We start from the raw sequence: 17,385 nt of genomic DNA, 5'->3' as shown, positions 1-17,385 counted from the left end.
CTAAAAGCCAAAAGCCACATAGCACTACACACTTCAGGAACTCTAGCTAGGCACACTTTGCATATCTTTAGATTGGAATTTCAAACCACACCTTAGTGCTTGACCCAGATCCACCCAGTGACACCACCTCCAGCCAGGTGACTGCAAATGCAGACTACAAACTAATAAAATACTGAATATATTGGGGGCCATCTGTTTAAACGACCACACCTGGGTTCATTTCACCAGTACCCACATAAAACCAGATGCACAAGGTGGGTGCATGTTTGTAGTGTGTGGGCAGTGGCAGGAGGCCCTGGGGCACCTACTTCCTTTTTCTCTTACTCTCTCTCTCTTTACAAATAAACAAAATGTTAAAAAAACAAACCACAGTCCCATGTAGTTCCTAATAGGAGTCATACTAATATCAGTAGGCAGCATATATAGTTTAGAATAGCATTAAATAGCACAGATGATTAGGCCCATTTATATTTGTAGCTACACTGGACTGAACTATGCAAATTCATTTCTTCTATGGATTCATTCTTTTTATGTTTGTTTGAGTTCTGTAGTCTTCTGTTACTGTATTAAAATATGTCGTCTAAACTCATGGGGCTAGTTAACATTGGAAATATAATAATTTTCAATGAATGCATTTATTTATTTGTAATTTGGTTTTTCAAGGTAGGATCTTACTCTAGCCCAGGCCGACCTGGAATTCACTCTGTAGTCTCAGGCTGGCCTTGAACTCTCAGCATTCCTTCTATCTCTGCCTCCCAAGTACTGGGATTAAAGGTGTGTGCCACCATGCCTGGCTAAGGCTTCCTTTTTAGCTTTGTGTACTTTTTTTTTTATTGTTTCTGTGAGGAATACTTTCTTTAGGTCAGGCTGGTGATCAGTCACTTCTAAACATGTTTGAACTTTATACTTGTACTCATAATATGCCTACTTACTAAGAACAAACACTCCATTGCTTTTTGAACAGCTCACACTTAAGAGCCCAGATCAAACACTCTCCCAGCTTAACTCAGTGCATGTGATTTGCACATTCTGTGAACTTCGACCACTTAAAATACTGTTGAACAAAATTTTTTTCCACATGTAATACCCTTCATTTCTTAGCTCCCCTTTGTTAAATCACATGTTCTTTTTTCTATCTCTACCTCTTTTACCTTCTACAGTTTTAATTTTTGAGTAGTTGTTTTTTGTTGTTTGCTTTTTATTATTAAATTTTTTTTGTTTATTTTTATTTATTTATTTGAGAGGGACAGAGAGAAAGGCAGATAAAGAGAGAGAATGGGCGTGCCAGGGCCTCCGGCCACTCATCTGGCTGACATGGGTCCTGGGGAATCGAGCCTCGAACCGGGGTCCTTAGGCTTCACGGGCAAGCACTTAACCGCTAAGCCATCTCTCCAGCCCTTGTTGTTTGTTTTTTGAGGCTGTCTAACTTTTGTTGTTTGGGTTGATCTGGAATTGTATGGTCCTCCTGCCTCAACTTCCCAAGTACTAGGATTTTAGGAACTTGCCACCATGTCTGATTTCTGGTATTTTGATATTGTTTATGTGGGATTCATTTCAGATCCTATAGTAGGTACTTCATAAAATGGCTATGAAAGGGTGTTTCATTGATTTAAAGACCCATTGATGGGATCAGGGGTATAATTTATTCATAGAGAACATGCACAAAGTCCTGGATTTAAGTACTTTCTCAATACCTCCAAAATAAAAAAGTAAATTTAAAAATAAATAAATGTTAAAAATTATACTTAGAGAAATGATAAAGGAATAGGTCTTAAGTTTAATTTTCGAAAAGTTAAGTATACATTGACAGAATTGTGACCTTCTAATATAGATAACTTTAAAACCTGTTTAAAAACCTTATCATATTTCATATGTGACAGATTTTATTGACATGTTTGAAGAAAATAATTGATGCTTATGATACATATTATGTTTATTGTATGCTAAGTGGTTTGTAAATGATTTTTTTAGTTCCTAGATCCAGGGTTGTTAGATGTTACTACATGTATTGTAAATGCAGATAGAGAGAGATCTCATAAGTTTAGAGAGAGTTATTTACAGTTATAAAAGAAGGAAGCAGTAGTAAGATTCTATTCCACATTCTCAAAGATTGGTGAGTGAAATTGTGTTTATATAGTTAAGATTATATATATTTAACATGCTATTTTGATCCGTAAGAATGTTAACAGATCTATAAGTTTTTTTTTTTTTTTTTAACAGATTGCAGCATCTTATGGAAATGTTATTTTTGTTTTTGAACCAATTAGTCTACCGAAGCAAAAGAAAAATTTGGTAAGTAATTTTTGTTTTAGAAATTGAAATGTCTTTAGTGTTAAAAGTGTATAAAACCATTGATCATCAAGTAAATAGTATGTTATAGTCTGTAATTGAATGGACATGTTAAATCCAATTTCTATACTAAAATATATTTAAATCTTTCATTGGAATTGAATTACCACTAAATTATACCAACCAATAGTCTTAATGTGCTTCCCCTAGCCCCCACCATGATATTTTTATTTTTTATTTTTTTTTATTTTTTAAAAATTTTTATTAACATTTTCCATGATTATAAAATATATCCCATGGTAATTCCCTCCCTCCCACCCCCATACTTTCCCATTTGAAATTCCATTCTCCATCATATGATATTTTTATTTTATAACAAATTTAAAGAGTCAATAACTTAAAATTTTGACAGTACTTTAGTGCTGGTATCAAATACCATTGTACAGTAAAGTGTATTTTATTTTTGTTCTAGAGATCTCCCTTTGTATAGTTTCCTTCCTTTTCTTATGTTTATAATTTTTAAAGTTACATGATTTACTGTCTATTCATTTTTTATATATTTTCTGTTTTTTGAGGTAGGGTCTTGCTCTAGCCCAGACTGACCTGGAATTCTTTGTGTAGTCTCAGGGTAGCCTCAAACTTAGGACTATTCTCCTACCTCTGCCTCCTGAATGCTGGGATTAAAGGTGTGTGCTACCACACCTGGCTGATTTACTGTCATTCCTAACATACTTTCAGAGACTTAGTTTCTTACTTTTATTATATCATGTAGTATAGTCAGTGTCAGATGAATAAATGTTTTTCTTTTTAAGGAACATATATCAGAGGCAAGAATGCTTGTTAACCAGTGGTTTGTAAATACTGGGATTATGTGCTTGATTTCATAAGGGCTTTAATGCTCTTGAATATAACAGACCAACCACATTCTTTTCCCTTTCTCTAGTGGAGATAGTTCAAACTAGTGATTCATAAGCCATGTGAATGAGAGTCAGCACAGTGTAGTTAAAGACCAGTGCTAGGAGTCATGGGACTGGTTTTCATTTCTACTCTTCTTTACCTGTATGATCTTTATTTTATTTTGTTTTATTTTATTTTATTTTATTTTATTTTATTTTATTTTGTTTTGTTTTGTTTTGTTTTATTTTATTTATTTTATTTTATTTTTTGGTTTTTCAAGGTAGGGTTTTGCTCTAGCCCAGGCTGACCTGGAATTCACGGTGTAATCTCAGGGTGGCCTTGAACTCATGGCGATCCTCCTACCTCTGCCTCCTGAGTAGTAGGATTAAAGGCGTGCGTCACCACTCCCAGCTTACCTGTATGATCTTAAGAAGGCAGTTTGTAAGGTTCTTTGCATAACTCTCAAATAGACAGTGGTACTCCTTTTCTCTAAATCTTCTGAAATATTCTTTCTCTCTCTTTTGGTTTTTCGGGGTAGGGTCTCACTCTAGCCCAGGCTGACATGTCGTCTCAGGCTGGCCTCAAACTCACAGCAATCCCCTACCTCTGCCTCCTAAGTGCTGGGATTAAAGGTGTGTGCCACCATGTCCTGCCTGACTTTTTTTTTTTAATGTGTTTTTAAAAATTATTTATTCAGGGCTGGAGGGATGGCTTAGTGGTTAAGGCATTTTCCTGTATAGCCAGAGGACCCAAGTTTGATTCCCCAGGACCCACGTTAGCCAGATGCACAAGGGGGTGAATGCATCTGGAGTTCATTTGCAGTGGCTGGAGGCCCTAGCACACCCATTCTCTCTCCCTCTTTCTTTGTCAAATAAATAAGTAAAAATAAAATATTAAAAAAATTATTTATTTCCATGGTGGGGGCGGGGTGGAGCCAGAGGGAGAGAGAAGATGAGAATGAACATGCTGAGGCTTTAGGCCATTGCACACACACTCCAGAGGCATGCTTCACTCTGTGCATCTGGCTTTATGTGGATATTGGGAATCAAATACAGGTGTTAGGCTTTGCAGGCAAGCTCCTTAACTTCTGAGCCATCTCTGTAGCCCTTTAATGTGCTTTTGACACAGGATGTGCTGCTTAATGAGGTTCGCTCCTCTAGGTGTCACCCCAGATTCGGTCATCTCAACAGTATTATCAGGATGGCTCTCCAGAAAGCGAGAGGGAGCTCAGGACCTTGATGGGTCAGCTGTTATGGCATGTTCTCTTGGGGAAGCTGTGTAGTGTTCCATTCATCCCAGGAATAGTACATGGATGACTCCATGGAATTTCCATTTTTGCTGCCATTGTCATTCATTAAATACTTTATGAGTCTCTTACCACAGAAGACACAAACAAAAGAAACCAAAGTAACATGCAAGTCAAGGGTAAGAGCAGAGCAGCTAAGTGGTAATTGGGGAAACTCACCAACAATGCTTCAGATGGACCCCCAGTGAGCCCCAAGAAGATTTCAGTGGCAGCAGAAATGGGGGCACAGCTGCACACTGTCACCCATAAGAGCTCTTTCGCAGAGACCTCAGTTTAGGCAAAACTGGGTCCTTGGGAACACTGATTTTATTCCTGGAGCTCTAGTGTGGTTCTGAGTATGCCATCTTGACCAGAAGACCCAGTTGACTTTCTTTTTTTCTTTTTGGTTTTTCAAAGTAGAGTCTTGCTCTAATCCAGGCTGACCTGGAACTCATGATGTAGTCTCAGGGTGGCCTCAAACTCATGGTGATCCTCCATCTGCCTCCTTAGTGCTGGGATTGAGGAAAAGGTGTGTGCCACCATGCCCCACTCCTGTTTACTTTTAATGCATATCTTAGGCTATTTTTGTTGTTAGTGTGCCCAAGCTTGAGGATGACTACAATGGGAATGTTTATGGATCTCTGTTATTGAGTAAGGAAATCAATCTAATAGACAACTTTAATCTAAAAGAAAGCGAAATACAGGAAATGTCAGCATCATGTGTAGTAAGGCTCGTCCTGGGTTTCATGAGTGTCTATATATATGTGTAATATATTTGGGGTCATAAGATGACTGTATTTCTTACTGATTTGTAGGCAAAGGAAAAGTTGTTTGAAAAACACTGCTTTAAGAACTAGAAAAGCGTTACTTATATATTGTTTAAGGAAGTGTTTCATCATATTGTGAATTTCCTCACAAACTATTATGATTTCAGATGGAGATGAGACATAAGAAACTTAAATAAGCTGAGTTATAGACAAAAATGTTAAGTTAAAGTTTAGACTCTATTAGAATAAAAATAAAAATGTAAGTAATTATTCAATTAAGGCTGAGAATACTAGTTAAGGTGGTATATATGTTATTAGCTTCTTATACTAATAATATACATTCAGATCTCCAATTCTTTGAGTAATACCCTTTACCATATACTTCCTGCTTTTCTTTATTCAACATCTTGTTCATAAAAACACCTGAGTGAATTATTATAAGAATAACAAATATGAACATATACTTTGGACAGAAAAGATGCTAATCTGAAGTAACTAAATGATTTTTTTTTTATTTTAGGAAATTTATAGTCAGTGGCAAAAAAGTGGCCAGTTTTTTCTGGAATCAATAGCACACAATATAACTTGGGATCCCACAGGTAAGAAATCAGCAGGATTAGCTGAAACAAAATATTACTTTCTTATGCTATTGTTTTTATTATTGTCATGTATTTATTTGTAAAGGGGGGAGGGTATGAATGAGAATCAGCATGCCAGGACCTCTTGCCAGTGCAAATGAATTTGAGATACATGCTCCACTTCATTCATCTGGCCTTAGGTGGGTAATGGGGAATTGAACCTGGGCTAGCAGGCTTTGCAAGCAAGCACATATAACCTTTGAGCAGTCTCCCCAGTCAGTGGTTTTGATAGTGAAGGCCTGGAGTTGGAAGTTCTAGAGTGTTATTCTTGCCTCATTATGTGACCAAAACAATGAATGAGTCCAGATACTGAAGAGGTAGAAGAAAGGGATTCTGCTTACCATGAATGTGTGGGAACATTGCATTGCAGGTGCCATTGACACAGGGACACTTGAGTTTTGGGTGCCATTTTTACAAATTCTACCACAGTGAGCAAAATTCCAGTAAAGAAAATCACAAGATATATTCTAATAAGTGTTAGTACTTAGTTTTTGCTGAAATAAGTCCCAGTGAATAGTGGTGAACAATAAAACTAGAGCACATTGTAGAAGAATTTTCAGGCCGTGATAAGGGAGATTGTGTGTATGTGTGTGCACTGTGGATTGAACCCCTAACTTTGTGATGGTAAGGACACACTATTTGTGCTATACTCAGAGCCTTAACTTTTTTGGTTTTTCTTGAGGCAGGGTCTCAGTCTAGCCCAGGCTGACCTGGCACCCATTCTATCCCAGGCTGGCCTCAAACTCACAGCAAGCTGGAATTAAAAGCATGTGCCACCACACCTGGCTTCAATTTTTTTTTAATAGTTTAAAAACTATTTTGTGTGTGATATGTCTTGTATGCATGTGTGTTTGTGTGTCGGGGCCAAGTGTTTGGTCCTTGCCTTCCACCTAGTTTTAGACCATTTTCACCCCAATCCCCTTTTCTTTCTGTTGTTGAGTGCTATACTTGGAAACAATTTTTTTTTTTTTTTTGATTTTTTGAGGTAGGGTCTCACTCTACCCAGGCTGACCTGGAATTCACTATGTAGTCTCAGGGTGGCCTCGAACTCACAGCGATCCTCCTACCTCTGCCTCCCAAGTGCTGGGATTAAAGGCGTGCGCCACCACGCCCGGCTCGAGTGCTATACTTGGTGTGAGCTTTCTGACAAATCTCTTGCCTCTACTTCCAGTCTCTCTTATCAGCATAGTGGGATTACAACAGACCACCATGGCTTCTAGCTTTTTATTTGGAGTTTGGGAATTTAACTTGCATAGTTGGACTTGAGTAGTGAGTGTTTTATCCAAAGTCGTCTTCCCAGCCTCTTAATAGTTTTAAAACTATTTAGAGTTTTTAATGCTATTTGCTTTTGTGTGGTGTTGTGGACTGCATCCTGGGCCTCATGCATGCACATACAGTACCACTGAGCTGTACCATCACCTTTAAAAACTATAATTTTTGAAAAAGGTCAGTATGTTAGCAGTATTGGTCTGCTAGCAGTGATTGTTAGAAGGGTCATGGTGAGTGGGTATGACGTGAGACAGCTTGATCTTTGGGGAGGATACATTAACAGTAGTCTGATTGAGAAGTAATTGATTTTGGTATCTTTACCATACTGGGTACTAAATATTAAATTAATGAATAATAAAAGGAATACATGAATATGAACTAAAATAGCCCATAGAGAATTACTTGACATTTGGATTAGAGATTATTTTGAGGATAACCATACCACAACAAAAGGAATGTTATATACAGGACTTAGCAGTAATGGAACATTGGTATTGTTTGCGCATGCTCAATTTGAGATATTTGATATCATAACAGTATGTAAAACTTTGAATCTAGAACAGAAGTTATCTTTGGATCATAGACATAGAAATCATGAGTTTAAGTAGAGGAAGCAGTTTTAGTTTTTATAACATATGAATAAAATACCCTAAGATGTTGATTAGAACAGAAATGTCAGTCAGACCCTTTGGAAATTTTGTTTTTGTTTTTCTCCCTTTTGCTTTAAAACCTTCTACTTCTACTTCATTGTGACCATGGAAAATACTTCGTAACATCCTGCCAGGTGTTCTGTGTGTGTGTGTGGTGCGTTCATATGTGTGTACAGATATGCATGCCCCATGTGCACATGTGCAGAGGCCAGAGAAGAACATTATATATCCTATGATCACTCATTTGCATCCCTTTTTTCCCCTAGCCCTTCTGTATACCTTTTTTTCTTAACTACACTAGATTAAGTGGCTTTGGGGAGGCATGAAAAATATGTGTTTTCTGGAATGCTTTCATGCCTTTGTTCATCTTTGTTCTGATGCCTGTCTTCTCTACTCTTTCATTAGAGCCAGGTTACATTTCCGCAGCTTTTCCTACTTCATTATATGTATACATCACTTTTTTTCCCCTAAAACTTTGCATTCATCTCATTTCGCAATGTGTTTATAGTGGATCGTAATACTTTGATTTCTTTCTCTACTAAAATGTGAACTCAGAAAACCAGGTGTGGTGGTGCATGCCTTTGGTCCCAGCACTGGGGGGGCCGAGGTAGGAGGATGGCCCTGAGTTCAAGGCCACCTTAAGACTACATAGTGAATTCCAGGTCAGCCTGGGCTACAGCAAGACCCTACCTCGAAAAACAAACAAACAAAAACCTCATCATGAAAAAGGACAGTACTTTGTCATTGTATTTCTGGCCCTAGCACAATGCTTGATGCATAGATGATTATTAAGTATTTGTTGAGATCATATTACCAAGATGTTTCATTCAACAAAATTAAAACTGAGGGCTGGAGAGATGGCTTAGCAGTTAAGCGCTTGCCTATGAAGCCTAAGGACCCCGGTTCAAGGCTCGGTTCCCCAGGTCCCACGTTAGCCAGATGCACAAGGGGGCACACGCATCTGGAGTTCGTTTGCAGTGGCTGGAAGCCCTGGCACGCCCATTCTCTCTCTCTCCCTCTATCTGTCTTTCTCTCTATGTCTGTCGCTCTCAAATAAATAAATAAAAAATGAACAAAAAAATTTTTTTTAAAAAATTAAAACTGAGCCCTCTTCCCCATTTTCCTAGTTTCTCTTTGTTTTTTACTTTTTTTTTAAAATCATTTTAATTTATTTATTTGAGAGTGACAGACAGAGAGACAAAGAGAGAGAGAGAATGAATAGGCGCGCCAGGGCCTCCAGCTACTGCAAATGAACTCCAGATGCGTGCGCCCCCTTGTGCATCTGGCTAACGTGGGTCCTGGGGAATCGAGCCTCGAACCGGGGTCCTTAGGCCTCACAGGCAAGTGCTTAACCGCTAAGCCATCTCTCCAGCCCTATTTTTTATTTTTTTGAGAAGTTGTATTATTTTTATACTACTAACAGATTCTTGAACAAATACCTTAATTCACAGTTAATAACCTAAATAATTTGTGAATAATATGTTTTTTTAGGCAATCGTCTTTTAACTGGGTCTGGCTGTTTACAGCTCTGGTGCAATACTAACGTGCAGAAGCAAACTGAAGTTGGAAATCCAGATAAAACAGATCTTAACTTTGGAGAATGGAGATGCATTTGGCATTGCAAGTAAGAAGTTAATTAGGGAATTAAACCGATAAACCTGTTCTGTGTGGTTTTATTATTTTAGTCTGTGACATACATTTTCTTATATACAAATAATTCACTATTTTCCATGTTCCATATATCCATTTCTATTTATTTATTTGGAGGCGGGGAAGAGGCAGATAGAGAGAATGGGCATGCTAGAACCTCCAGCCATTGCAAATGAACTCCAGATGTCTGTGTCATCTTGTACATTTGACTTACGTGGGTACTGGGCTGTCAAACCTGAGTCCTTAGGCTTCACAGGAAAGTGCCTTAACCACTGAGTCATTTCTCCAGCCCCAAAGATCCATTCTTAAGATGTTAAAGAAGATAACTAGAAACATAATAGTGTGTAAAATTTATATGGATTTCATTAAATGAAAATTTGCAATAGGAGAAAATTTTATGCTTTTGAATGGAAGGCTTCCTAGTGTGAAGAAATTTCTTTTTCTCCATATTAACCCACTTATGTCAATACAAAAGGTTTTGTCATAACCTTTTATGAAATTCCATTGTTATTTCTACTTTTGACCACAGTTTAAAACTTTTATTGACAAATAAGGAGGAATTTGGGAAATCTCTAAAAGAAAATAACATAGTGCTGTATACTATACACTGCTGTACTACAGATAATGCAATGAATTCTAAAGCTACAATTGATCAGACATTGTTGTTAACATAAGAATAGACATTAGGGACCAGGATCAGACATGGATATTCAGTATATAAGATAGCATTTCCCAGTGGTACAAATTAGCCCTGTGAAGGAGAAATCTGGTGTCAAAGTGTAAATGTCAGAGGAATAATTTGAATTTCTATGCAACGAAATGAACACAATAAAAGATAGGTGAAGCTGGGCATGGTGTGTATGCCTTTAATCCCAGCACTCAAGAGGCAGAGTTAGGAGGCTCACTGAAAGTTCAAGGCCACCCTGAGACTTCATAGTGAATTCTAGGTCAGCCTGGGCTAGAGTGAGACCCTACCTTGAAAAACCAAGGGTGGGGTGTGTGTGTGTGGGGGGGAACGATAGGTGAATGTCTATTATATAGAAGTACAGGATGATAGTCACTAAACACTGCTTTTGAGCACTTGAAATGTGGTTAGCTCCTATTAGGTCTTTCTGTAAGACACACTGAATTTTTTTTTAAATATTTTACTTTTATTTATTTATTTGAGAGAAGGAGGAAGGGAGGTAGGGGGAGAGAGAGAGAATGGGTATGCCAGGTCCTCTAGGCCCTGCAAACAAACTCCAGATGCACGAACCACTTTGTGCATCTGGCTTACACAAAAACCCACCAAAGGCCAGCAAATGCCACAGGCAGCAGCAGGGCACTGCATCAGGCAGGAGCCCTGAGCTCAGACCTCTCTGCATACCTCTGAGCTGGAATTCAGATCTGCCCCCAAACTTCTAAGGAAACAGAGTTTTCAGGGTTTTTTTTTTTTTTATTTTCTTGAGACAGGGGCTCATATAGCTCAGGCTATATACCATAGACCAGAGTGACCTCACACTCAGTTTCTTGCCTCGGCCTCCTGAGTGCTGGGATGACCAGCATATGCCACCATACCTGACTTGGATACAGATGTACTTCTATTTAAATTTATCTTAGTAGCATGTTAATTTTTTAAAAATACATGTGGAAGTATTTAGCTTGTGAAAGCTCCTGGGGTTCTGTTCCTAACACCAATAACAACAACAACAATAAAAATTTTAGGGTCGGGCATGGTGGCGCACACCTTTAATCCCACCACTCAGAAGGCAGAGGTAGAAGGATCGTCATGAGTTCGAGGCCACCCTGAGACTACAGTGAATTCCAGGTTAGCCTGGGCTAGAGTGAGACCCTACCTTGAAAAGTACAAAAAAATAGTTCTTAAGGATTCTACCTTTAGAGGTGCACGTGGCACTGTTGTCGTCCCAGCTGCCTGAGAGGCTGCAGTAGCAGGAAGGCTTGAGCCTGAGCGTTCAGACCCAACCTGACCCCAGCACGACTCCAGCTCTTAAGAAAAGTTGAAGTGTGGAACTCTTACCACAGAATTCCTGTTTGAAGAAATTGCTAACATATATTTTTGAGAATATTGAATCTTTTACTTAGTTTCCTTGCAAATTTTTCCTTTTAGAACTGCTTCTCAAGTTCATTTAATGAAATTTTCACCAGATGGAGAATTTTTTGCCACTGCTGGAAAGGTAAGACATGAAAAAACTACTGTTACATTATTTTATTTGTAAACTTCACAAACTTTAATTCATTTCATTCCTTGATTTATCTTGCAAATTTGTTTTCTATAAAAATTTTAACTAGAAAAAGTGAATATTACAATGTAAAAAGCATTATGGTATAGTGGAAAAGACAGACTTAGCAGTAGATTTAGGTGTAATCTAGGTATAAATATTACCTTATCAGCTTTATCATGCTGGGCAAATTGGCTAATTTTTGAGCCTCTCTTTTTCATGTGTGAAATGTGGATAACAACACCTACCTCATAGGTCAAATCATAGTGTTAACTTAAACATCTATATAAAGTGACTGGTGAGTGCCTTGCATATGGTATATAGTCAGTTACCAAACTTGAGACAGGTTGTGTTTACAGTGCCTTCACCTGAAATGTCTGTTAGGCTATGTTTAAAATTTAAGACTATAAGCCGGGGTGGCACACGCCTTTAATCCCAGCACTCTATACTGACTCCATAGTGAATTCCAGGTTAGCCTGGGCTAGAGTGAGACCCTACCTCGAAAAACAAAAAAACAAAACAAAAAAAAAAATTAAGACTATATGCCTACCAGAAGGATATTTGGGACCATTTCTTTAGTGTACATTTGATATTATCTGTTGATTTAAAAATATATTTCCTGAAATTATCATTATTATTAGCAGTAGTAGCTTAGGCTGACCAGGACTTCATGATGTAGTCTCAGGGTGGCCTCTAAATCATGGTGATCCTCCTACCTCTGCCTCCCAAGTGATGGAATTAAAGGTGTGTGCTACCACACCCTGCTGAAATTTTTTTTAATTCTTGGTTCCTGAATCAATGGTGGTCTGAAATAATTGTTCTCATGGCTCAAAGTCTTCTAGAAACTGAGTAATTTAAGTGTGAGATATTCCAGAATCCAGTGGGTTTTTTTCCCATTTTTTGAGGTAAATTTTGATTGAAACTCAAATATTGATTATAAGCAAAATCAGGTACTCATTTCCCAATTTAGCTACAAATTAGATTGTGCATAGATTATTTTATGTAATATTAATAAGGAGTTATGATCATTTCAGTATTTTCTTTGAAAAATCATATAAAGGGCTGGAGGGATAATTTAGTGGTTAAGGCACTTGCCTGAAAAGCCAAAGGACCCAGAATTGATTCTGCAGGATGCCACAAAGTGGTGCATGTGTCTGGAGTTTGGTTGCAGTGCCTGGAGGCCCTGACACATCCATATTCCCATTCTCTCTCTGCCTCTTCCTCTTTCTGTCAAATAAGTTAATAAATAAAAATAAAATTAAAGCAAAAACCATATAATTCTTTAAATACCCCTCTCCCCAGTAATTAGCATCCTTAAATTCAGGTAAGAGCATTCTTTCTTACTTGGTATTTGACTCAAAGAAAAATAAGTCCTTACTTTCATTTTTCCTGAATAATTGCTTTATATAGAATATAGTCATTGGCGAACATAATCCCTGAACAGAGAATATCCACATCTGCACTCTTCAATTCCCATACCACAGTTAAGGAATGCCGACAGAAATATGTCGGAACTTTAGAGATTTTTATTCACTTCACTTTTTCTATGTCCAAACATACCCAACTTTTTCCTGTTGGGGAGAAATCTTACCTTTACTATTTGACCTTTAATTCTGATCTTGATGTTTTCTAATGATTTCCCTAGGATGACTGTCTTTTAAAGGTATGGTATAATGTAGAAAACTGGCGGCCAGCTGTTACGTCTCCTGATGGAAGCACAGAAAAGCAGTCCCAAGGAGAAATTGACTTTTCTTTTGTTTATCTGGCCCACCCTCGAGCTGTAAATGGATTTTCCTGGCGTAAAACAAGCAAATATATGCCAAGGTCAGTAGTTTGGATATGTTTGTCTTTTGTCTGTAAAGAGAACATTATCATTTTGAAGATTAGAGTAATATAAGCCCTAACTATCCACTTTTAGCCATGGAGCACATATAATTGATGTTTAGTGTAAAAGGCATGTGAAAGGGTTAAAGAATCTGTCTTTTCTCCAATGGATGTTTTTGGCTATAGAAACCTGGATTTATATCTGGGTCCTCTATTCTGTTTCATTGAACTGAGTGTGCCAGTACCATGCTGTTCTTGTTACTATGGCTTTGTAATATAGCTTAATATTGGGTATGGTGATATCGCCAGCCTTATTTTTGTTGCTCAAAATTGTTTTGGCTATTTGAGGATTTTTGTGCTTCCAAATGATTTTTAGGATTGTTTTTTTCTACTTCCATGAAGTATGTCATTGGAATGTTAATGGGGATTGCATTAACTGTGTAGATTGCTTTTGGTAATGTTGACATTTTCACAACATTGGTTTTTCCAGTCCAAGAACCTGGGATATCTTTCCATTTCCTAATGTTTTCTGCAATTTACTTGAGTGTTTTAAAGGTTTTATTGTAGAGATCATTTACTTCCTTGGTTAGATTTATTCCAAGGTTCTTTATTTTATTTATTTATTTTTGGGGCAGTTGTGAATGGGAGATTCCCAGATTTCATCCTCTACATGTTTGTTGTTAGTATATAGAAAAGCTACTGATTTCTGTGTGTTTGTATCTTGCTACATTGCTAAAAGTGTTTTTATCAGCTCTAACAGTTTGCTGGTAGAGTCTAGGGTCCTCTATGTATAGAATCATGTCATCTGCAAATAATGCTAATCTGATCTCTTCCTTTGAAATTTGTAACCCTTTTATGTGTGTCTCTTGTCTTATTGCTATAGCTAAGACTTCCTGTACTATATTAAATAAGAGTGGGGACAGTGGACACCTTTGTCTTGTTCCTGATTTACAAGTTTTTCCTCAATTAGTATTATGTTGGCTGTAGGTATGTCATAATAGCCTTTATTATGTTGAGATATGTTCTTCTATTCCCAGTTTCGGTAGGACTTTTGCAATGAAGGTATGTCGGATTTTTTAAAATGCCTTTTCTGCATGTATTGAGATGATCATGTGATTTTTGTCCTTCAGCCCATTTATGTAGTGTATTACATTTATCAATTTGTGTATGTTGAACCCTCCCTCCTGCATCTTTGGGATGAAGCCTGCTTGGTCAGGATGAATAGTTTTTCCTGTATAATCTTGTATTGTTTTCTAATACTTGGTTAAGAATTTTTGCATCTATGTTCATGAGGGAGGTTGGTCTGCAACTTTTTTTTGTTGTTCTATCTTTTTCTGATTTTGGTATAAGGGTGATGCTGGCTTTGTAGAGGAGTTTGGTAGAATTCCTTCCTTTTTTATTTTATGGAAAAGTTTGACAAGTAGTGGTGTTAGTTCTTCCGTGAAAGTCAGGTAAAATTCACCAGTGAATCCATCTGGGCCTGGACTGATTTTTGTTATGTTTTTTTTTTTAATTTTTTTAAAAAATTTATTTATTTATGTATTTATTTGAGAGCAACAGACACAGAGAGAAAGACAGATAGAGGAAGAGAGAGAGAATGGGCGCGCCAGGGCTTCCAGCCTCTGCAAACGAACTCCAGACACGTGCGCCCCCTTGTGCATCTGGCTAACATGGGACCTGGGGAACCGAGCCTCGAACCGGGGTCCTTAGGCTTCCCAGGCAAGCGCTTAACCGCTAAGCCATCTCTCCAGCCCTGTTTTTGTTTTTTTAAGGTAGGGTCTCACTCTAGCCCAGGCTGATCTGGAATTCATTCTGTAGTCTCAGATGTATATATTCTTAAAGTATGCCCTTAAGATTTTCTGTACTTCTTTGGTATCTGTTGGAATGGTGCCTTTTTCATCTTTAATTTTATTAATTGATGTCTCTTCTCTTTCTTCTGGTCAGGTTTGCTAAGGGTTTATCAATCTTGTTTATCCTTTCAAAGAACTAACTCTTTGTTTCATTGATTCTTTGTTTTTTTTTTTGTTGTTGTTGTTATTGTTTGTTTCTATTTGATTAATTTCTGTTGTGATCTTTGTTATTTCTTCCCATCTGCTGATTTTTAGTTTGCGTTGTTGTTCTTCTAAGGCCTTAAGGTGAAGCATTAAATTGTTTATTTGTGAATGCTTTAGTTTCTTAATTCAGTCACTTAAGGCTATAAATTTCCCTCTTAGGACTGCCTTCATTGTGTCCTAAAGGTTTTGGTATGTTGTATTCTCATCATGATTTGATTCTATGAATTTATTGATTTCATTTTTTTATTTCTTCAGTGGCTAATCATTCTTCATTCAATAATTGTATTGTTTAGTCTCCATGAATTTGTATATGCTCTGTAGTTTTCCTTGATGCTGATTTGTAGTTTAATCCCATTGTGGTCAGATAGAGTACAAGGAATTATTTTAGTTTTTTTGTATTTGTTAAGATTTGTTTTGTGTCCTAATATATGGTCTGTTTTGGAGAATGTTCCATGTACTGCTGAGAAAAATGTGTATTCTGCAGCATTTAGATGGAATGTTCTGTAGATATCTGTTAGGTTCATTAGTTCCATGACATCATTAATCCATATGTGTCTCTGTTTATTTTTTGCCTGGATAACCTGTCAGTTGATGAGAATTTGGTGTTGAAGTCACCCACCAAAATTGGGTTTGGTGTTATCTGTGACCTTAAGTCTAATAGTATTATATCTGCCACCTGGTCTTCAGGTTTAGATACTCTGTTCTCTCCTTCATTCTACTTGTGAGATTTTCTACAGAGTTTTTAATTTGACACACTGTTTTTCAGTGCTAGTATTTCTTTTTCTTTTCTTTTCTTTTTTTTTTTTTACTATTTCTATTTCCTTACTCATGTCTTGTAATGAATTTCTTATTTTATTCAACTGGATTCCTGTGTTCTCTTTCAGGAGTTTGTTTTCTTCTTTCATTTCTTTGAGTATAGGTAAAATCATTCTTTTGAAATCTTTGGCCCGCATTTCATCTAAAACAGTCTCATTGGGAGTCATTTCTGATGGATTTATAATTTTGGTGGGATTGTATTATTATAATACTTTGTGTTTCTTGTATTATAATGTAGAGATTTTTTAACTGATGGTTGGGTTTCCTAGTTATTTGCAGTATTCTTAGCCAAGCAAATCCAACTTTATATACCTTCAGTGTAGGAGTTTAAGGTTTCAGGTGTAGCTCCTGTACTGTAAGGCAACAACAGAAGTAATCCTAGGTATTGAGTTTGCCTGCTGTTCAAGTATTCTAGTAGGCTGGGTAGAACAATTTACTGGAAAATTCTAAAATTCAACTGTGCAATATACACAATCTATAAAATCTAGTACAGAGTATGCAAGTGTGAGGATTAAAATAAAGTGATATCCTTATAAATCCATAGTCCCTAGGGGTGTGTGTTGCTCTATATCCTTAATCCTGTCAGCTGGAGGTTGAGATTTCTGTTCTGAAATGGGTTTCAGGTCAGCCTGGGTCTGAATCAGGTGCTGCACCCACAATGACAGAAGCAAAAGACAAAGACCCCCATTAATATGGAAGCATCCAAGGCAACAACAGTCAACCCCCTAATTAAGTTTAATTGAGAATGGTAAAGCCAACCAAGAATATGTAACCCATAACCTGCCCTGACATGGAAAGAGAGATTAGCACTTCCAGTGCAGGCCTATGTACTTGCTTTTTGGTCAGCCAGCCACGTTACTTTTGGGGTGGCTTCAATCTCACCAATGCTGAGTGTCTACCTTGATCCCTCTGTGTTGTGCTGTGGATCTGGTGTTCTGATGAGCTGTCCTGGATGCTCTGCTGCAGCGGTTGAATGACTTCTCTGGAGGTTCTTGGTTCTGATGGTTGGTGGATGGGAGAGTGCAGG

The 17,385-nt window shown here is 37.4% G+C and overlaps 1 protein-coding gene across 3 annotated transcripts in view; it reads left to right on the top strand.

The window, feature by feature from the left end:
- The window catches only part of Dmxl1 (Dmx like 1), a 153,014-nt gene that overhangs the window by 19,465 nt on the left and 116,164 nt on the right, over nucleotides 1-17,385 (top strand). For all 3 annotated transcript variants that reach the window (XM_045134454.1, XM_045134452.1, XM_045134455.1), the window contains 5 exons: nucleotides 2,221-2,292; nucleotides 5,759-5,837; nucleotides 9,287-9,419; nucleotides 11,553-11,619; nucleotides 13,310-13,488. In XM_045134454.1, the coding sequence (XP_044990389.1) occupies nucleotides 2,221-2,292; nucleotides 5,759-5,837; nucleotides 9,287-9,419; nucleotides 11,553-11,619; nucleotides 13,310-13,488 (530 nt within the window). The remainder of the gene's footprint in view (nucleotides 1-2,220; nucleotides 2,293-5,758; nucleotides 5,838-9,286; nucleotides 9,420-11,552; nucleotides 11,620-13,309; nucleotides 13,489-17,385) is intronic.

The sequence above is a fragment of the Jaculus jaculus genome, chromosome 14, assembly GCF_020740685.1.
Source record: "Jaculus jaculus isolate mJacJac1 chromosome 14, mJacJac1.mat.Y.cur, whole genome shotgun sequence".
In the NCBI taxonomy this organism is placed as follows: Eukaryota; Metazoa; Chordata; class Mammalia; order Rodentia; family Dipodidae; genus Jaculus; species Jaculus jaculus.
Note: the sequence above shows the minus strand (reverse complement) of the source record. Positions and strands in the feature narration are given on the sequence as shown.